General features: G+C 43.5%; 1 protein-coding gene and 1 long non-coding RNA gene across 9 annotated transcripts in view; one reads left to right on the forward strand and one right to left on the reverse strand.

The window, feature by feature from the left end:
• Nucleotides 1-22,088, forward strand: part of MORN1 (MORN repeat containing 1) — a 125,221-nt gene that overhangs the window by 67,653 nt on the left and 35,480 nt on the right. Inside the window, exon 13 of one of the 5 annotated variants that reach the window (XM_079987021.1) lies at nt 1,052-1,340. The exons of the other annotated variants lie outside the window; for them this stretch is intronic. Coding sequence (XP_079843147.1) covers nt 1,052-1,220 — 169 coding nt within the window. The 3' untranslated portion in view covers nt 1,221-1,340. Of the gene's footprint in view, nt 1-1,051; nt 1,341-22,088 lie in introns of those variants that run through there. 5 annotated transcript variants of the gene reach the window in all.
• On the reverse strand, nt 1,124-10,467 carry LOC307222240. Of its 4 annotated transcripts, XR_013841664.1 has the most exons (5): nt 9,666-10,467; nt 8,208-8,553; nt 5,656-5,796; nt 5,454-5,494; nt 1,169-1,227 (listed from the first exon to the last, which is right to left on the reverse strand). It is a non-coding gene; the product is annotated as an uncharacterized lncRNA (long non-coding RNA). The 4 variants fall into 4 exon arrangements; XR_013841663.1 differs by lacking the exon at nt 5,454-5,494 and having other exon boundaries at nt 1,124-1,227; XR_013841666.1 differs by lacking the exon at nt 1,169-1,227 and having other exon boundaries at nt 3,089-5,494.

Below are 22,088 nucleotides of genomic sequence, written 5' to 3' on the forward strand. Positions count from 1 at the left end.
AGTACTCTTTTCGTACTAGATTCTGGCTCCTGCAGGGTCAAAACTAGGTCATCTGCAAAAGCTTTGAGTTTATATTGTTTCGCTCCGACCTGAATTCCTTCCACCAGCCGGTCCCCTCTAATCATATTCAGGAACACTTCCAGAACCGAAATAAATAACAAAGGGGAAATAGGACAGCCTTGTCGTGTTCCCTTTTCAATTTTAAACTCTTCTGTGACCACATTGTTAACTATCAATTTAGCCTTTTGTTCTGAATATATTGCATCAATCCCATTCTCAAAACCCCGTCCCACTCCCATTTCTTTTAAATTTCCCTTCATAAATTTCCAGGAGATATTGTCAAAGGCCTTCTCCGCGTCTATAAAGATTAACACTGCTTTTGTATTTATGTCTGTTTGCGAAAATTTTGGAAATTTTGGTATCATTCTAATGTGTAAGAAAGGAGATGTTTGAGTGCTCAAATCAGGAGAAATGCCCCTTCTCAAATGACAAACTGTTTCCAATAAACCTATGCCAATTCCTTCAAGTTCTCAAGCATACTTTTGATTTTCACAGAGTTACTATTGGGTGGTTTGGAGCACCCCAAAATCCTGTGCCTGATAAATGAAGATTCTGTGTATGTGTATGTGTGTGAAGTCCAACCATATCTGGAGGGCACCACATCGATTAGTGCTGCCTTAGCCATGCATTAAGATCTGTAGAGGAGGCCCTACTAATAGTTCCATCCTTTACCTGAGTCACAATAGGGTCTTCTCAGTCATGGCTCCTTGATTTGTGGGATTCCCTCCTGCTAGAAATGCTCTCACTCGCCTCATTGAGGTAATGTTCTGTTCAGCATATGAGGGTTGACGAGTTGATTGTGGTGTTTCTTACGTATTGTGGTGGTGCTGATTTTCCCTATGACATGCATTCAGTTTGCGGTTTTATTTCTGATGTTTTATTTTTATTATTTTATTGTCAATTGTTCACTGCTCCAAGAACTTTTGTGGAAGGGCGGTCTGCAAATACAGTAAATAATAATTTCTCTTTCTCATATCTTCTTGCTTTCCAGCTCCTGCTTTCTCTTTTCTTTGATTGCAGGTTTGGTTGGGACTTTCTGTTTCTTTTTGTGTCTCTCAAAACAGAAGCAACTACAGCAACATGAAAATGGATTGTTTAAAGCATCTTTATTGTCCTCTTCCTCTTTTAACTTCAGGATGTGGTGTCCCTTTTATCCTTAAAATAACCCTGCAAAATAGTTAGGCAGAGAGTGAGAGAGCGCACCAAAGCATCACCTACTAAGCTTTGTGGCTTGAACCCAGGCATCTGCACTCTAAATCTAACCACTGGACCACACTCAACCCTTTGTTTTACTACTTCTTTCTGATACTGCTGCAGTAGCATTCCCTTCCGTTTTGGCTGCAGAAAATACGGTATATCAGTGCAGTTAATTACTGTCAGAAGCACAAGCAACTTCCTAAGATTATGAGACACGTATTGCTGATAAGAACAGGTCAACAGTGGCACCAATTACTTTGCTGGGGGCTGAGGTCTTCAAGCAAAGTCTGGGCTGCTATCTCTTCAGGGTGCTCTTGCTCTGAATTTCCTGCATCAACCAAGGAGCCAGACTTTATTAGTCTTCCTCAACTTGGTGCCCTATAGATATTTTGAACTAGAATGACCATCATCCTTGACCATTGGCCATGCTGGCTGGGATTGATGGGAGCTTGGGTTCAAAATATGGAGGATATGGGGTTGGGGAATGTTTGACTAGATGTCCTAAAAGATTCCCCCCAACTCTTTGGTTACCATCTAGTCCAGCATTCCCCAAACCCATATCCTCCATGACTCTCTGCAAGGGCCTAATGAGCTGCTTGCCATGTATGTTTGTGAAAATTTTCTATATTTTTACTACCTGGCCATCTCTCTGCAACAGTCCTTCACCACCCAATTTAAGATCCTTTGTTTGGATGTTAAATAGAAAGCTCAGCTTTCAGATGCGAGGTGTAGCACATAGCTTTTTACACAGCCCTAGCCACATTTGGACGCAGGTGGCGCTGTGGGTTAAAGCCTCAGCGCCTAGGACTTGCCGATCGAAAGGTCGGCGGTTCGAATCCCTGCGGCGGGGTGCGCTCCCGCTGCTCGGTCCCAGCGCCTGCCAACCTAGCAGTTCGAAAGCACCTCCGGGTGCAAGTAGATAAATAGGGACCGCTTACCAGCGGGAAGGTAAACGGCGTTTCCGTGTGCGACTCTGGCTCGCCAGAGCAGCGATGTCACGCTGGCCACGTGACCCGGAAGTGTCTCCGGACAGCGCTGGCCCCTGGCCTCTTAAGTGAGATGGGCGCACAACCCCAGAGTCTGTCAAGACTGGCCCGTATGGGCAGGGGTACCTTTACCTTTACCTTTTAGCCGCATTTGCTGAAATTTGCTGCACTGTGTGGCTGGAACATGGATCAAGTGTGTGGGAGGGGTTGAAAAATGTAGAGATGAAAAAATTGATCAAGCTTAAAGTGTGGCTTTTAACAAACAAGGGACACTTCAGATCACAGTGATTGGCAGTAGAGAAATTAATTCCTGGAGTGGGGACACACAAACATCACGTTTATGCCGACTGTGGTAAATACCTCTATGCACCTACTGAAATTCCAAGAATCTTAAAGAAGTGATCGCAGCTTAAGAACACCATCTCCCCCCCCCCCCCCCCCGCCCCTAAAATACCCAAATATTAGCTTGGTTGTGGCTTAAAAGGAAGTCAGTGCCACGAAAAAAATGGAAACTAAGATTTAGCAGTTTGAATTACATCTTATAGAAGCCGGCCAGCAGCATTATTTCGGACATCCCAGAGGTTTCTAATTCCCACTAACAGAGAGAGTCCTCTGCAGTATTTGAGGACCCACTGTGACCAGCTGGCTACACACTCTGATGATAAAGTTTCTCAACTTTGGAGTGACCTTGACTCCACAGTTCTTGTAGTTTCAGATTTACCCAGTGCCAGAGTTGGTGGTGTGTTATGGGATCAGTTTCAACTTTTGCAGTCAGCTGATGTGTACAAGGTGCTGCAGGTATGCATTCTGGGGTTCCCCCCCCCCCAAGATTTAGATTTGTAGACACTCTGGCAAGAAGCACCTTTTACCAACTGCACCTGCTACAACAGCTATGGCCGTTCCTGGGCGGAGAGAGCTTGACCACAGTAGTTCATGCTTCGGTGCCTCAAATATTAGATCACAGCAATGTGCTTTACGTGAAGCTTCCCTTCCATTTGATCCAGAAGCTGCAGTTAGTGTATAATGCTGCAGCACGACTACTGACAGGAGTGAGACCTTGTCAGCATATAGCACCTCTACTCAGAGATCTGCACTGGGCCAAGTTTAAGTTGTTAATATTAGTATATAAAGGCATCAATTGCTTGGAGTCAGTTTACTTGTGGGATTGCCTTTCTTTGTATGTGCCCACTCAACGGCTTTGATCTGTGGAACTTACACTGTTACAAGTGCCACACAATATTCATTATGCACCTGTAAGAAATGTATATTTTAGTGTGGCAGCCCCTATACTTCAGGAACTACCTGCATATTGACATCAGGCAAATGCCTCACTGTAGTCTTTCTGGCAACTGTTTATAACATTTTTGTTTAGGCAAGCCTAGCCAGGCACATAGAAATTGATGTGCTTTCATATTTTTTAGTTTACAGCTGATTTTAATTGCTTTAAAAATATTACATGTTTTTAATTGATCATTTTAAAACTTATTGTTAGCCACTTATTGTTTCAGTCAAGTGGCATATAATTTTTGTTACATAAATAAGATTTTCTAGCCACGGCATTATCTGTCACAGTCAGGTTCTCGTGTAGGGATGCTCTAGAAATTTGTTCTTTGCAGATTTTTATAATTGCCTTGAACTGATACACACATCCCAATCTAATCTCTGAATCAGAATGCAGTTCTCCAGATTTCACCTATGACTTTTGCAATGCTGTTCTCATATTTTTTTAAAAAAATGAACCCAAAATGCATATAAAAATGTGCACTTTAGGATAAATTACATTTGAAAATGCATTCTTTGACAGTAAATTTAAAAATGGGTACTTTGTAATAATGATAATAATAATAAAGTTCAATAATACTTAAAATACCAAATTTTGTGTGGCACTCAGCAGGGAGAACAATGGGGACAAAACTAGTACTAGCTGTTATCATTTCTGCCTTTGTCTGTCATTGGTTGTGGCTTCACCTACTGTTTGCCTCCTTGTACAGTGGTACCTCAGGTTAAGTACTTAATTTGTACCGGAGGTCCATTCTTAACCTGAAACTGTTCTTAACCTGAAACACCACTTTAGCTAATGGGGCCTCCTGCTGCTGCCGCGCCGCTGGAGCACGATTTCTGTTCTCATCCTGAAGCAAAGTTCTTAACCTGAGGTACTATTTCTGGGTTAGCAGAGACTGTAACATGAAGCATATGTAACCTGAAGCGTATGTAACCCGAGGTACCACTGTATTCTGTATACCAGTCTCAATGGGCATCAGCCCCCAGTGGACTACTTCAGTTCTATAGCCACATCAAGTCCACCAGTCCTCTCTAAACAGCTTGCCAAGTCTTGTCAAGTTGTTGCTGAAGGGATCAACATATTTTTTTTCTAATATCCTGCTTCAGATCGCAAACAGGGACTCACATGACTGAATGCTCTGACATAAACAAGCAAAAAGCTTAGGCTTGAACCTTTCACTCTGATATACTTCATATCTAGGTGGAGGGAAGTTTTCTATGAAGAAGCATTCTGTCGTGCATTGCATGGGGTTTGGACTAGATGATCCTTGTGATCCCTTCCAACTCTACAATTCTATGATTCTATTCGTTTCCCTGTATGCAGTTTGGCAGACACTGGTACAGTAGGCGTTAACTTTGAGGCAGCTAGGCTGGAGCTGACTCCTCTAAACTTTCAAGTAACACTGTTGTACACTGCTCCTAAGCCTTTGACAGGGTTAAGAACTTAGGAAGCTGCCTTACAATGAGTCTGACCAATGGCTCTTCTAGTTTTATATATGTTAAAGGTAATGTAAGTTGAGTGGTGAACGTGCACAACAACCAGAATAGGGAATTGGGCACACTTTCCAGCCAATATGCATACTCTCCAACAGGCCTTGGGGAATGTGCACATCTCAATGGCACTTTGGAGAAAAGTGCATGACTCCCTTTTCATGAACAGATTATCTGCATATTCTCCATGAAACCTGGTAAATGTGCACAGGGGGGAGCTGCTATGCATATTAACTGTTCAATTTACATTGCGCCTAAGATATACAGTGACAAGCAGCAGCTCTGCAGGTTTTCAGATGGATGCCAGGATTGAATGTGGGACTTCGTTCATGCAAAACTAGATCCTTTACAACTGATCTATGGTCCTGTCCTTCCGAAAGGGTTAAAACTGTGCCATTTTCTTGTGCTGAAAGAAATCCCTTCCCCCATACACCTTACCTCCAGAATAAACCCAAAATATGAAGAATCAGCTCACAGTTCTACAGAAACATAAGCAAATATTAGGAGTAATTGCAATTTTTTGATTCAGAGCAGGACAACAGCAGAACGATTAGTCATTACAGTTCACGTCACAAGAATGAATGGCTGATGCAGCTACAATTATATTCCCTGCTCAGTGTGCGCACAAAAGGAAACTCACCAGGAAGATCTAATTAGTATCTCTTTAGCAGACACTACTTCTGTAGTAGCAGAAGTGAATGAAGAAGCCTCATTTTGGAGCAGGTGTCCAACTGGTTTTCCCTCTGTAAGGTGTACACAGGTACTTGGAGCTCTTGGTTTGCTTAATTAGGGAGACAAAGTAGTAATTTCCCTGATTTGTTTTACAGCAGTCTTACATCTGAAGGATCTCTGCTATTTATCACATCTAGCACTTTTTCTCTCTGTAAGGTTACCTGCATTCATCATCTCAACAGCCCCATTAAGAAGATAATCATCATTTCCATTTGAGGAAAGATGGGCCATTATGCTGCACAGCATCCATGGGCACCCACCTCAGTGAGAATTGCACTGGTTTCTTTAGCTTTCAGACAGTTGGAGGAGTACTATAGGCTGCATTTTCACAGATTGATGCTATGTATTGATTTCACTTGCAGCAGGGGATGGGGAACCTTCTACAGCTACTGGTGGGCAGGACCCTAATGGAAAAGTGGGTGGAGCAGCGAATGCAAATTTTACCATCATACAGAAGGCTAGTTTCTATACACAATCACACACCCCTTTCTATCCTCCACCCAGGCAAACAAGAAGCAGTATCAGATTTCAAGGACACTTTTCAGCCAGACTAAAATAGGGAGGGTGCAAAGCAGAGTCAATGAGGGGTGTAGCCTGGGAACATTCTAAGGACCAGATAGAGAGGCCTGGAGGGCCGCATATGCTCCCCCCTCCAGGCATTCCCTCAGAGCACCCACTAGAACTCTAGATTAACCCTATACTTGCCAAATACGCTGACAGTTAAAATGAAAATAAAGAGTATTCCTATTTTATATACAATCAGTCCAGGACAGTAAAATCCAATTCCTTTGGGACTGACATAGGGGTACCTCTTTGACGTGCTGTACCCTAAGAATGTCTTGGACTGAACATGGCTGAATGCCATCTTGTAGTAGACCATACTATTCTGGATGTATTAGTGTATGATTTGTGGGATCCCAAAGCTTATTTTGGGGTGCATATTCCTAGGTCTTTATTTGCTATCATCAGATGTCTTCACACATTCCTGAGTATTGCACAAAAACAAAAAAAAATCGACTGGAGAAAAGAATTGCATACCTTGAAAGGTATGGTAATATGATACAGGGTATTCAGAAGCTTACTTTGGAGTTTGGGGACATATAAACCTTAGTTCTTTAAAAATGTTTTGATTGAGCTGAATTTTGAACTTTTGTGCAAATAAGGAACTATTAATCAACTTCAGTATTGCGTGAAATTTACACTTCTAGACCCCCACAAAAGGAACAGCAACATTTTATGTGTAGTACTCTCCTGAGTTCTTTACAGTATGGCTGTGGAATGTCTTCTAGAGAGGTGTTTGGAAACAGAAAAAGAAAAAAAAGGGGTGGAGACACCACCAGTATCCTAAGAAGCAGAGCTGCCAAAATATTTCAGTTTTGCATAAACTGTTGTCCTTCTTCCCAATATTATAAATGAACCATGAGGTTTCAGGCAAAATGTAGGGCTGCAAATGTGCTTAGTTGAGATAATACTCAACAGACGGAGGAGGCACAGAGAAGGAACATAGTGGAGAGAGTGAAAGAATCCATCAGCCCTAGACAGTAATAGAGGGGAAGGAATCAGGTTGCAATGGAATGTGGTTGGGAAGATAAAAATCATTGGAAGAGCTGTCACCTACTTAAAAAACCTACATGTAGATTAGCTAGGCAATGCAATGTGGCAATGGAAGCATCTGTCACCATAGAAAATGGATCAGGAATACAAAATACTTTTTTTAAAAGCACACCCACATTTGGAGAGATAAATGAGGAGTCAATAAATAAATGAGAAGGGGAGAAATGTAAATAATAGCATAAGTGCTATCTAAAAATCAAAAGAAGGAATGTAGAATATCAGGAAGTTTAGACAGGCTCCAGCCAACCTTCTTTCTATCAATCTTTTCTATCAATCTTTTCTATCAACCTTTCTTTTTCTTCCCTCTGACGTGCTTCAGGGCACATCAAGATTGCATAGGCTTGCGTGCTTCCAGTCTTCAGGTCAAAGAGCATTCTTAAGCATCCACCCTTACAGACTACCATTTAGAAACATCATTTTCTCTTGCTTGAAATCCCTGATCATTCAGATGTATGTCAGCTGACTACCTTTGATTTCCAAAACCTGCCAACTCATCAGCATCTCCTTTCTAACAATTGTAAAATGAAAAGTTAGGCTACTGTAGACTGCTGGCTTTGGGGCCACCTGCAGCCATAGCTGAATCCCGATCTGGAGGCTGCATTCCTTGGAAATAAAATTCTATTGATTAGACAGTGGGTGAAGATCAGGCTCCACACCTGGCCAACACAGAGGCTTCATTGTGCCTGCCAGTCACAGCAGCTGATGCTGCGTAAGAACATAAGAAGAACCATGCTGGATCAGGCCAAAGGCCCATCTAGTTCAGCATCCTAATCTATCAGTGGTCAACCAGGAGACCCAGTGGGAATACCAACAAGCCAGACATGAATGCAGCAGCACTCTCCTTACTTGTGATTCTCTACCCAGCGGTATTCAGAGGCCTCCAACAATGCAGGAAGAACATAGCCATTGTTGCCAGCAGCCATTAATGGCCTCACCTTCCATGAATTTGCACAGTCCTCTTAAAGCTGTCCAAGTTGGTAGCCATCACTACTTAGCCAATTCCACTGCTTAACCATGTGCTTTGTGAAGAAGTAATTTGGTGTGTCCTGAATCTTTCCACATTCATTGTTGTTGGATGCTCCTGGGTTTTTCGTATGAGCAGGAGAAAAACATTTCCCCGTCCACTTTCTCCACACCATGTATGATGTTTTACATTTCTGTCATGTCCCCTCTTACTTGCCTTTTCTCTGAACTAAAAAAGAAGAAGCCCCAGTTGAGTCTATCTTCATCTAAAAGGCTGTGGGCCTAGGAGGTGCGGGGACTGGGAGTTGCTATCCCTCTCCATTACATTTGTGTCTGAAAGACTACACCCTCAGTATGTTCATTTGGTTCTCATTACTTTCCAGCTAAGGATGGAGTAAGCAGCCTAATCCTGTCACATTTCAGTTTTGCTGGAGTTCAGTCACAGGTCTGCCTTGTCCCGTTTTCTGCAGACCTTTTTTGTTTGTTTGTAAGAAAGCACAAAAAAAATGTGTTTAGATTTTACACATTTTGTACCTTCTCCATAAAATACACATTTAGGGGGGTGTTCAACTAAGTTCTACTCAGAGTAGACCTATTGAAATAATAGACTTAAGCTAGTCATGCCCATTAATATTAATGGGTCTACTTTGAGTAGGATTAACATTGAATACAGCCCTTTGGGTGTATTTTTTTATGGGAAAGGTTTTTAAAATAATAATAATTATTATTTATGTGATAAAGTACAAGGCTTCCAAGAAGAACAAAGAGAACCAAACCAGAGACAGTTACAACTTAATTCATATAAACATTCAATATGTGTACAATTACTACTCCCAGCTCAATATATATTGAGGTATATATATATATAAAGCTATATTTATACATTTTTCATCAAAACTTTGTCCAACTTTTTTTTTATTTGCCATAAACAGCATCCAAAACTCCAGTGAAGTTGGGGTTTGCCTTCCAATCCACAAGGAAGTTATTCTGACTGGTTCAGTCCCATGTGAAAAGCAAACTAAACCCATTCTTCCAGCCCTAATTCCAGCCCTGCGCCTCAAAAGAGAAGGGAGAGCAGCTTGCTCACAAGAGGAGAGAATGAGGGCTGCCATTTCTCTTCAGGGTACCTGCTCTGGCTCTGTGAAGGCAAAAACACAGGCAAGAGCAACATCACAGGGCTGAGATTTAAAAAAAAAAAAAGGCGGGAAAACTGACACCTCATGGAACCATTTTAGGGTTTGACTAACAATTCCTTCGCTGCTCTCTTGGTATCCATGGATTCTAGTTGCTGCAGGGTCATTGTTCTTGTTAATTAGGTAATTAATTACCTAATTTACATACCACTTATTTGCCAGTTAGTGGCTGCTGGAAAAGCAATGGACTAGTGGCTGTGAAACTGTGGTCGAAGAAGGCCACAGCCCCTCATGGCATTCAAAATGGCGTCTGCTTGTGGTGAAGGGTTGCAGAGTGCCATGAACTGTGGCCTAACCATGCCAAGGATGGGCTTCTGCAGCTGAGAAGCTGCTATGTCCTTCTCTGGGGGCAAGGAAAAGGAGGTGAGGAGAGATGTGGAGCTGTTTGATCTCCCACTCCAAGCATGGGAAAGGGGGAAAGCTATGCACAGGATACTATGCCAGAAGAGAGGAAAGACTTGACTCCTCAGGGATGCTGTTTTTGCTTGGGATTCAGCTCACCGCCAAACCATGGCCCCAAGTCCCTGACTAAAATGGCACCCCTCTCTCCACAAACAAACAAGCACCTGAAGCAAAATTTGAATTCTTTCGCAGTAGTTCTGGATGCCAGAACCCAGCCGACTGTTAAATCATTGGGGGCCGGTCTGGGAGCTGAGGGGAATTGTTGCCACTAGCTGTTGTTCTTGCAACATGATGCATTTCCCAGAAGTAAAGACTGTCATAGGAACGCGGGAAGCTGCCTGATATTGAATCAGACGGTTGGTCCATCTTGCTCAGTCCTGCCTACACTGGCTGGCAGCATCTCTCCAGGATTTCAGACAGGGAATCTTTCCAAGCCCTGCCTGGAGGTGCCAGGAACTTAACCCAGCGTCTCCTGCAAGCAAAGTACTTGCTCTGCCATGGAGCATGTGTGAGAACATCCCACTCCAGAACCCCTAAGAAGCAAAATTTATGGTAAGTTCACATTTTCCTGTTCCCTTGTGCGTCTGAAGATGGCACTGTGACCTTTGCACACACTGGGTTCAAGCCTGAGAGCAGCTGTGGGGAACCTTTTTGGCCCTCTAAATGTTGCTGAACTACAGCTCCCATCAGCCCCAGCAAGCATGGCCAATTTATATTATTATTTATTAAATTGGTATGCCGCTCTTCATCCAAAGATCAGTGGGCAGATTACAACATAAAAACCCTATCTATCTATCTATCTATCTATCTATCTATCTAAACATAACAGCAAAGTGATGACAGTCATTCTGTGTTGTTTGTTTCCAGCACTCAGTATTCTGACATTTCCACTGAGCTATCGCAGTTGATAGATCTGTATCCCACAATGTTTGCCAAATCCCGAGCTCAGCCTTCTAAGTGCCCATCGTAACTGTGGAGTTAACGCCAGAGTCTAAATTTGATTGTGAGTTTAATTCATTTTGAACTGGCAGCTTGAATGAGAAACCTCTATAATCAATGCTAGTTCAATGTCTGGACCAAAGTTTAAGGCACGGAGGTCGCCTTGTGCACTTGTAGCTGTCTCTTGCATTGATCTTTTTCCTTTATAACCTACAGTAAGCATGCCGTTTGGCTCATTTATTAACCTCACCTACATATCAATCTTCGCCTGCGATGGCAGTTCTTCCGTTATCATCTGGTAGATTTCAGACAATGGAAGTGATTGAAACAGGAACTCCCACATTCCTAGGAAGATTAAGAGTGACACATCACCCTGTAATTTTGGGAGTTGTGCAATGGTTGTTCATTTGCATCAGAAGGGTAGGTGTGGATTGTGTTGCATTGTTCCATGTTATATATATATATTTAAAAAGAGAAGAAAAATAACTTCTGAAATATCTTCTTTGACTCATAGATATTACATATTCCTAATAAGTTATGGTGGCATAATTTTAGAAGCAGTAAGTTCTTTTCTCCAAACTAAAATGGAATGTCATTGCTATCTGCAAGGTTAAAGTTATGATGCCTTGTTGACTGTAGCTGCTGTACAGTAAGGGCCATAGAGCATCTGCTTTGCATTCAGAAAGTGCCAGGTTCAGTTCTGGACATCTCCAGATAGAACTGAGAGAATCCACTACTTGAAACTGGAGAGTTGCTGCCAGTCAGTGTCAGCAATATTGGGCTAGGTGGATGCAGATTAAGGCAGCTTGCTATGTTCTGAAAAGTTACTAGCCCCTGTGTTAATCTATTTTGTATTAGCAAAACTGATTTTCTTTTTAAAGTCTGTGGCTGTTGTCCAGAAGCTCTCATGTGCCAGATCCATGTGAATGTGTTTTATTCTCCCTTTTAGTCTCTTTTTTCCAGCCTCCAAGTGAAATCCCTCCCCTCCCCATACATATTGACATAAGCCACTCTATATACCAGGGGTAGCCAACATGGTACATTCCAGATGTTGTGAACTACAACTCCCATCATCTCTGACCCTAGGCCATGCTGGCTGGGGCTAATGGCAGTTGGAGTTCAGCAATGTCAGGAGAGTCCACATTGTCCTATAAGATGGTATTATGGTATGAATTCACATTTTGGGATTTTCCGTGCTTTTCAGATCTGAGCTTCCAATTAAAATATTGTAAAGTAAGTTCAACACGTCCACAAACCATAACTCTGGTATCTACAGTCAGAATCAATAAGAGTGTTGGCAGCTGGCTTTCTGTCAGGGTAGGCAATCATGACCCCAAGCCTCTTAGGGTTTTCCATGTTCAGGAAATCAAATGTACAGAGAGAGAGAAGCAGAGAGCCTGCAAGCATAGCTGCATGCTCTAGCAGGAACAAGGTTTTATTGACAGAGTGACATTCCCAGTGAATTGAGATGTAAAATGCAGTTCCAAATGGACCATATTTATATCCTGGCACAAAGCCATTGCTCGATTGGTGTTACAATTTTGTTCTATGCAGCATGAGATACGGCCTCATGGAAGTCTGTTTCTGGTTGAACAGATGCACATGCCTTCTCCTTAAGACAGCCTTCTGAGCCTGATGCCCTCCAGATGTTGCTGGAATCCAGGTCTCATCAGACCCCGACAGCAGGACCAATGGTCAGGGATAACAGGAATTGTAGTTCTGGTGGGCACCAGGTTGAGGATGATAACAGTATTTCCTGCAGGGAATAACCCACCCATGGGCCCCATGCTGCAAGGAATCGTGGTTAAATGAAGGTGGGTTGTAGTTGTTTGCATGTTCAGTGTGGCAGTACATTACCTGGAAAGTTCCATTTCTGAAAAGCACTCAACTGTTTTGGTAACAGGCCAATGAGGTCCATTTTGGTGATGCTTATGCCAAACCTTTTACAATTATACAGTTTAAAACTTTTTGAGTCCACGGCTCAAAATGCGCATGGGACATGACTTAGCTGATGATCTAGATAAGCCCTGCGATGTCCCAATGGGATATATGGAAGAAAGCAGCCTCTCAAGAATGCAGGGGCCAATCCATGTAGTCATGACTAAGTTTCTTTTGGCATGGCAACGGCATTTTCCTAGGCTGCACACACCATTTGAAAAGCATGCATGTTTGAGACACGAGTCACAGCCGAATGGAAAATTGGCACGTGCAGTCCCCAAGACATACCTTTTTTTGCCCCCTCCTTTGAAGTATTTTTTAGAAAAGAAAAAAGATTGCCATCCTTATTTTCATATATTGTTTTAAGTAAATTGAACTCAGCTGTGGCAGCTGAGGGCATTTGTTGTTTTTCCATAGCAAAGATTGCTAGGCATCAGAGCAAAATGTGGAGCCAATAAAAGAAAAAGTCATCTCAGTGAGTTTCATGCTGCCATCTTACTTTACTTTTAAAAATGTGATCGCCCCCTGCCCCACTCTTTCACACACACAGAGAGCTAAGCCATCTGATTCAGGCGGAGAAATGCTTTGTGCCTATGGAATTTCTGTAATGTGGTCAAAAACATAGCAAGTTCCCAAATGATTTTATTCTGGCAGCTGCTGCCTCTGATGAAAGTTGATTTAGTGAGCATAGGGTGGGAAGGGGAAAGCCTTGCAGGGCCAGTGTGGTGTAGTGCAGACTTTTCCAACCTTGGACCCTATGGCTTTTTTGGACTCCAACTCTCATCAGCCCCAGCCAGCACACTCTGAAACAACCCCAGGGCCCTAGGTTGGGAAAGGCTGGTGTTGCAGATAAATTGTCAGGCAAAAACAGTGAGGCCTGTGCTCCTCTATTCACCACTCAGCCACAAAGCTGTGTTATGTTGGGCCAGTTGCTGTCTCTTAGCCTAACCTACCTCACTGGGTTGTTGTGAGGATAAAATGCAATAATCTCTTTTGCCCTGAGCTTCTTGAAGGAAGGGGAGGATACAGTTGTGATAAATATCTCTGTGAGTTTTGGAAATGGAAGTGGGATGAAAGGAGGCAGGTGTTGGAGTCTTGGGCTTGAACAGCTGCAGCTTAGCATAGCTGAGACTATGTGTGCTCGGGCTTCAGCACAGCCCGACTTCCAGCACAGAAGGGAAAGGCTGTAGCTCATTGGCTGGCAGAGCATCCATTTTGCATACAAGTTCCCATATTCACTCTCCGGCATCTCCAGGTAGGCATGGAAGACGCTCTTGCCTGAAGCCCTGGAGAGTTGCTGCCAGTCAGTGTGTACAAAAGTGTGATAAAAGGACCATCGTTCTGACTCCATATAAGGCAGCTTCCTGTGTTCCTAAAGGATTGCACAATCAGTATTTGTGTGGACCCGCAACACAAGTAGCATTTTGCATCACTTGCTGAGGCCCACATCACAGCAGGGCCCCCAGTGTTGACCTCAGAGCATCCCTGATCCTGCCTCTGCTTGCCTGGAGAGCCACTGCCAGTCAGTGTAGGCAACACTGAGCTAGATGGATCAATAGCCTGACTTCATATTAGGCAGGCTCCTGTGTTCCTTGGTCTGGCCCCAGCCCCAAGGATTTCGGGTACAGCTGTCCACAATCCCAGCCCATCTCTTAACAGTGACAGAGGAAATATTGTCTCTTCAACATGCTTATTCTCAGCAGCCTTTAATTACCTGTTTTGTCTTGGGGAAAATGCTGCCACTTGCAGAACCCAGTCGAGCACCAAAGCCTAATCCAATCAGCTTGATGATGTATGCAAAAAAGAAAAAAAAATCCCTGGAAAATGACCTTGTGCATAATTACTCATTTGACGACTGTTAGCGAATGACACAAACGGAATCCGACACACATTGTAAGGCATTAATGAGTGCTTTCCTCCTCTTTCTCCCCCTCTCCCATGCTCTTCTTGCACGGAAAAAAAATGTTTTAATTAAGACTTCCTTGATTAGTCATTTAATCAGTCATTAGGCCAATACAGATGGAGTCAATTATTTTTTTTAACACTTGAATAGATACTTGATGCTACTGCAAAACGATGCACACATTTATTTATTTTATTTTATGTTGGATCCTCAGCAATTGCGTTGCAGTAGATGGGACAGTAACAATATCTGTTCCGGCTTCACTTCCAAACCCAGGAGTGGTGGTGGTGTTGTTGTTGTTGTTGTTGGTAGTAGTAGTAGTAGAATAAGGGCTGGAGTCAGGCATAGGTCAGCAACAAAAACAATAAATCACTAGAGGCTAGTGCAGTTAAATCTTTATTCATGGAAACACACCAAAGCTCAGGCCTAGTGGTCTCAGCAACTCTTTCTAGGAGTTGCCCCACTGAAGCAGTTGCGGGGAGAGCATTCTACAAAGAGGGAACTGCCACTGTGAAGGCCCTGTCATGGGTCAACACCAACCAGGCAGACCACAGTGGTGGCGCCACCAAGACTCACCTGCTGATAGTAAGGTCCAATAAAGGGCTCTTTTCAATACTTGGGTCCCAAGCCATTTAGGTATGTTAGTACTTATACATTGAATTAGGCCTGGTAGCTCACTGGCAGCAGCGTAGCACTTTCAGGACCAATGACTCACAGTCCTATCAAGCTGCCCTGCTAACCAGCCTAGCAGCCACTTTAGATACACCAGGTTCAGACGCCAGGCCATCTCCAAGGGCAGCTCCACATACAGTGCATTACAGTAGTCCAGAAAAATGACTCATTGCCAATCATCCTCTATCATAGAATGTTTGGATTGGAAATAACCTTAGAGATAATCTAGCCCAATCACTTACTCAGTATGGGATGCAAATACAGCGTCCCTGATTGATGGCCATCCAGCTGCTGCTTAAATACCTCCAGCGAAGGAGAGCTCACCACTCCTCAAGGCAATCTGTTCCACTGTCATGCAACTCTAGCTGAAATATGCTTCCCTGCAGTTTCCATCCATTTTTTCCACCTAGTTCTGCCCTCTGGAGCAACAAACAACAAGTCTTCCCCATCATTCTGCATGGCAACCCTTCAGATACTGTTAATCTGCAAGATATAGAGACTAAGAGGACCACTCTACTTAAACATTGGTTCACTTCAGCCGTAGTATTTTGTTCAGAACTGTGGAGTGTCTTCTGGCATATGTAAAGACTAAAAGGTTCATGGCTGATGCTATCATGAGTCTTTCTGAGGCAGCCATCTCAAACGGCACTCTGGGAGGGGTGGCAGATTTGCATCTGGGTTCCCCACCTGCCTCCCTGCCTCCTCCCTGCTTACTTGCAGTGGTGACAGTCCCTCTGGGTGCAGGGGCCAGTTTCTTCATCCCTTTTTATCCTCCATTCAGCAAGCACTCACCTTATCCCCAAAGCCCTTGGAGTGCCTTCCAACCCTACAGTTCTATGATTCTATGATTATATGCCTCTTCCATTCTGCCAGCCTCACCCTCTCTCCTTTGCACCACGGCTTACTAGCTGGAGACTGAAACCGCTCACTTACAAAGCTGAGAGCAGCGCGGGACTTGAGCAGGACTCTAAGTTAGTGGTTTGATGGAGGTACGGAAAGGAAGGGAAAGGAAGGTACCATGAAATGAGGAAGAGAAATGCTGTTGTGTGCAGTGTGCAAGGTTTCTGCTTCTAATCTATCTTAACAGGGTGCCAGAAGAGCAAATTGCAAAGTACTTTGTACACACAGGGGAAAAAGCTACTAAGAGAAATGTTAGTGGACAGTACCAGATGCCACAGAGGAACTGTACAAAAAAGTAGCCAATAATTCATCTCCCCATTTGCTCACCCATGAGCGGCACTTGTTGTTTGCAGATGCCCATCTGCTGTGTTCTTGTTTCTGAACAAAAATACAAAAAAAAGTTGCATTTTTAGTTGTCTGTTGATTCTGGATTCTTATCCCTCCCCTCTTTTTTCCATCTTTCTGGGCATATGTGGCATTTAAAAAAGAATTCAGAAACAAAATTGTAGATCGATCCCCACATCTTTTTCATACACACATCTCCTCACCAGTGGTTTTTCCAGCAGTTTTAAATTCTTTTAAATGGAGATTCTGTTGCCTGAATCTGGTCCTTCTGCATACAAAGCATTACCACACTAAACTATTTTACCTTATTTTGTTATTTAAGGTATTTTTATACTGCCCTTCCAACAAATATTCCCATAGTGGTTTATTTAATTCTACCCAGAGAACATTCTTCCCAAAATTTGTGCCCTCTAAATGTTTTGAACTACATCTTCTACATGCTCCAGCCAGTCTGACTGGTGGTCAGGATTGTTAGGACCAACGCACCTGAAGGGTGCCTGGGTGAGAAAGACCACCACATATTATGTACCCTTCCACTTTTTCCTAGGTTATATACTGTAAGTGGATGTATGAGGTACAGGTGGTCTTGCGTTTTGGCAGGGAGCTAGCCAAAATGGCATTTTCATCTCTTCCAAACACATGATTAAGGTACTGCAGGTACCCCCCCCCCTTAAACTTGTGCACAATCGACTCGTGTGTGACCTCGTATATTGTGCAGTGCCTGGAAATAAATAAATAATATAATTCATACCAGGAATGCAGGGAGAGAGCTGGAGAATCGTGGCTCACGAGGAGACCCTGCCCAGATCCTGAAGTGTGAGGGCGGAGAAGAGACTGGAGGCACAACGGGGTTTGTTTAGGCTGCTCAGCCTCCCCGCCTAACAGCTGATGCGTGCGGTAGTGCACAGGAGAAGCCGCTTTGCTGCACATCTTCCAGCCTCCAGCCAGCCACAGAGCTTCAATTCCCGTTGTGGATATTTTTAGTATAATATTTTTGAGATGGATTGGAGAGAAAGTAGGAGAGAGGTTATTTAAAGGGTGTTTAGAGGGTGCTCCCCACTTACACAATTTTCACTTATGTGTGCAGGGCAGGGCACACATAAGTGGGTATTTTTTACTAGGGCTGCACACAGCACCCCTCCCCTCCTTCACTGGACCTTCATCCCCCACTACAAGGTGTAGGAATAATTTCTGTGACTTTCATGGGCTCCCTCTTTCAGGTGGGTGTGATACTTACAATTTGAGAAGGTGGCCGGATGGTCTTCCCACCTTCCCAACTTTTTTTCTTACAACATTGAGCAAAATAATGCCACTATGTGATGAGCCCCTGGTGGAACTTATCTTTTTTCTCTGTGCATTGCTGCTGGGAAGCACATTACACTATCCCGTAATGACATTCCCAGGGTCAATGTGGCGCTTGCCACAGTCATTCTTAAGAGATGCCTAACCCAACCAACAGTTGGCTTACCTTTGTTTAACCAAGTTAATGACTGCTGTGGACCTTGAAATGCTAAGTATTACTATCACCAAAGTTGTCATTGCTGTTTTTTCCATAGGTGAAAAGTAGCTTTGATTATTAGGAAACATTTATAAGATCAGCATCTTTATGCACCCGTTCTATATAGGGACATTCTGAATGAGAGCCATTGCACTGGGCTTAGAGCAGAGCTTTCCAAATTTTTCATGTTGGTGACACACTTTTAAACATGCATCATTTTGCGACACAGTAATTCAGTTTTGGGGATGCGCGTGGCGCTGTGGGTTAAACCACAGAACCTAGGACTTGCCAATCAGAAGGTCAGCAGTTCGCATCCCCCCGATGGAGTGAGCTCCCGTTGCTCAGTCCCTGCTCCTGCCAACCTAGCAGCTCGAAAGCACATCTAAATGCAAGTAGATAAATAGGTACCACTCCAGCGGGAAGGTAAACGGCGTTTCTGTGTGCTGCTCTGGTTCGCCAGAAGCGGCTTAGTCATGCTGGCTACATGACCCAGAAGCTGTAGGCCGGCTCCCTTGGCCAATAAAGTGAGATGAGCGCCGCAACCCCAGAGTCGGTCACGACTGGACCTAATGGTCAGGGGTCCCTTTACTTTTACCTAATTCAGTTTTAATAGCAAACTGGAGGTTAAACTAACCCTTTTCCAGCCCCAGTAGGAGCACGGGGAGTGTTTGTACAACACACCTATGCACTGCAGCCAACACACTAACGTGTCGTGACACACAGGTTGGAAAGTTCTGGTTTAGAGTGTTGGACTAAGACATGGGAGACTATGTTTCAAATCCCTGCTTATCCATTAAGTTCACTTGGTGGACTTTGGGCCAGACACAGTCTCTCAGCCTTGTCTACTTGCTGTGTATGCCACCTTGAACTGCTTGCAGGAAAGGTGCAATATAAATGTCATAAATACATAAATGAACATTCTCAAGTCTTGGATCTCCATGAATTCAAAAAGCCTGATGGAAAGAGAATGCAAGACTGGCCTTCATTCAGACAGGGCTTCCTTGGGCTAGGAGTGAGCAGAGAGCTGTTTTGTGGCTGGATGTTGAAAAAGAAAAGCATTTAACTGTGCAGTGCTACACATGTCTTCTCAAAAGTAATTGCGTGTAGAAATCAGCCTAACAATGATGTCCTACGTGTGTTTTCTCAGAAGTAAGCCACATTAAATTCATGGTGGCTTACTCCCAGTATAGGATTTCAGCCTAAAGTTTGCAAACACACCCACACATAACCCTGCAAATACTCATCCAAAATAATCTGCCTTTAGCAATGGAAGCTTAATGGAAGCAACTTCTGCTTTATTGCAGTGACTTTGCCCACTCTGAAGAAGTACTTTAAGGAGCTGTCCAACTTTTAAGATTTCCCTGGACTACCACGACATCCAAGACCCTGCCATGTCATAATTTTTTTTCCGCTTGGGCGTGTCATTTTCATAGGAGTTTGAAGGAAGGAGGAATAATAGAATGTGTGTGTGTGTATATCTCCTGCCTTTATATACTTTTCTTAAGGAAAAAAAGGGTTTTAAGATTTGAAAAATGAGCCCTGTCTTGTCTGAGCAAGGAATAATAAATAAAAGCAGGTGTGAAGGGTTGGAATCGAAAACAGATGGATATGAAGGATGTGATCCGACTTCCCTACGGCTTCAGTCTTTAATCCCTGTGGCTTAGTGTGAATACTTCCCCCCTGATGCAATGCAGAAATAATAAATGGAGCAGAGCATATGGAGTGTGTGGGGGGGTCTCTTAATGGCTGAACAAGGGGGCAGGGATTGGGAGGGGTGGTGAACGAAGTTAACCCTTTCAGAGGCAGCTGCTCTGATTCCCTCCTCTATGCAGCCCCCTTCCTGGTGTGCCCCTGGCCATAATTATATAACACAAAAGCTGTAGAGTGAGAAAAGAGGAAGAACCTTCATGAGGAAAACAGGCATTGGAAGCAACAGAAGCACTGTAATACTTCACTTCCTTATTGTTTATATTACATGGACTGAACACTAGTGCACAAGCATGAAGGTTCTCCTACCTTGATCTTGAGAGCCAGTGTGGTGTAGTTGTTAGACTAGAATCAGTGAAACCCAGATTCAAATCCCCTACTCAGTCACAAAGCTCAAGTGGGAGACTTTAGGCTAGTCGCCATCTTTCAGACTAGCCATCTTTATAGCACTGTCGGGAGGATAAAATGTATTGGTCTCTACAGCCACAGCAGGTGCTGTGGTTTGACTTCATCGCTGAAGGTACACTCTTCCATTATGTCCTTTATGTCCCAAGAAAGACAGATGCCACCCAGCCTTGCATCTTCCTTTTGAAGGAAGTGGCTGGAGTCCTGGGACAGGGCAGAGAAACAGGCACTTCTGATAATGGGGTGGGCCTGTGAAGTTTGCTTGTCCTATCTTCTCCATCTCCATAGAGACTGAGATAGAGTAGGCACCAGCTCAGCATCTGACTTATTCTCAATCGCCTCCCCAGAAAGAGAAAACTCTTTACTGTCAGGAGTAGGTGCCAGAAGCATCTCCAGAGTAAGAGGTGTCTGACTAGAGGGATCCACGGGGGCAGAACATCTGTCAACCCATTTGATTCCTCCCCTGGATTTCCTTACTCTATAGGTCACCAGCCCTTGCCTCATGGATTAAATGAGGAGGGGGAGAACATACACACCACTGTGAACTCCTTGGAGAAAAAGGTGGGATATAAATGCAATAAAATAAGAAAGAAAGAAAGAAAATAAAAAATTGAACCCACAACTTCCAACATTCTCACCCTAGAGTCGGACACGACTGGCCCGTACGGGCAGGGGTACCTTTACCTTTTTAATCACTACATTCTTATCTAACACCCTTGGGTCCACAATGATTTCACTAATGGGAAAAGGAATATATATATGGTAAGGTGTTGGCCAAATGTATGAAATGAAAGCAGTTTCATTTCTTGAAAGCTCCCCCTCCCCCCAGCAGTTTAAGTGAGAGAGAGAGAGGTGTAATGTCATAAAGTCCTACATTAATCCAGAGTTTAAATATGATTTAGGCAACTAATATTCTTGCTTCCATCTTCCGTGCCTTGAAGGGACCACTCCTTTGCAAATGCAATCTATGCTAATGGATGGTTAAGCTCTTCTAGAGGAAAATTAATCTGGAGGAACTAAAAATGCAGCATTACACTGAAGAAGGCAGAATATATTCAGCATCTAGGAATGTACTCAGCCCTAGTAGTAAACTGAGTTGATTTCTGGGTGGCTTAGCTATAAGGAGGTACAAAAGTCAGTGGTGGCTGGTAGGGTGGAAGGCAGTGATACCAACAGTATGCCAGTGATAGCTCGGGAATGGTCTAGGGCAGACTGATGTTGGTGGGGCAAAGTTCACTGAATTATAATTCTGGAAGGAACAACCAAGAGCACTGATAGTCAACTCAGTGTTTTGTGGTAGACTTCACTAAATCTAAGCCATATTGAATGGATATCTGTGCAACACCCTCAGGAATAAAAGTCTCCAATTACTTAGTTAGTTAGTTACCTACCTACCTACCTACCTACTCATATTTTTAGCCTTTTCCACTACCTCAGGCATCAGGCAAGTACGGTAACTGCCCTTCAGAAACCTAAAAATCTTTTTGCATTGTCAGTGCCAGTTTTGGATAATCTGTTAGGGCACTCACAGCCATCATAGAGAGCTGAATGAGGGATCAAATCAAAGTACCAAACACATAGATTTGTGGAACAGGTGTAGTTTGGGCAAATTGCACCTCAAATCTGGCACCCTTAATAAATCCTAAGGTAAACACAGGCCTGCAGTCTAGGGAACAATCATAAATTTTGAAGTGAGACCTCCCCAGCAGTTCCTAAACTTAGAGATAGTGAATTTGTGGCCCTCTAGATGTTATTTGGCTACGACTTACACTAGTCCCAGCCAGCATGGTCTGTGGGTATGGATGATGGGAGTTGTAGTCTAATAACACCTGGAGGACCATGACTTTCTCATATCTGTCTTA

Source organism: Podarcis cretensis, assembly GCF_951804945.1.
Source record: "Podarcis cretensis genome assembly, chromosome: 8".
NCBI lineage: Eukaryota > Metazoa > Chordata > Lepidosauria > Squamata > Lacertidae > Podarcis > Podarcis cretensis.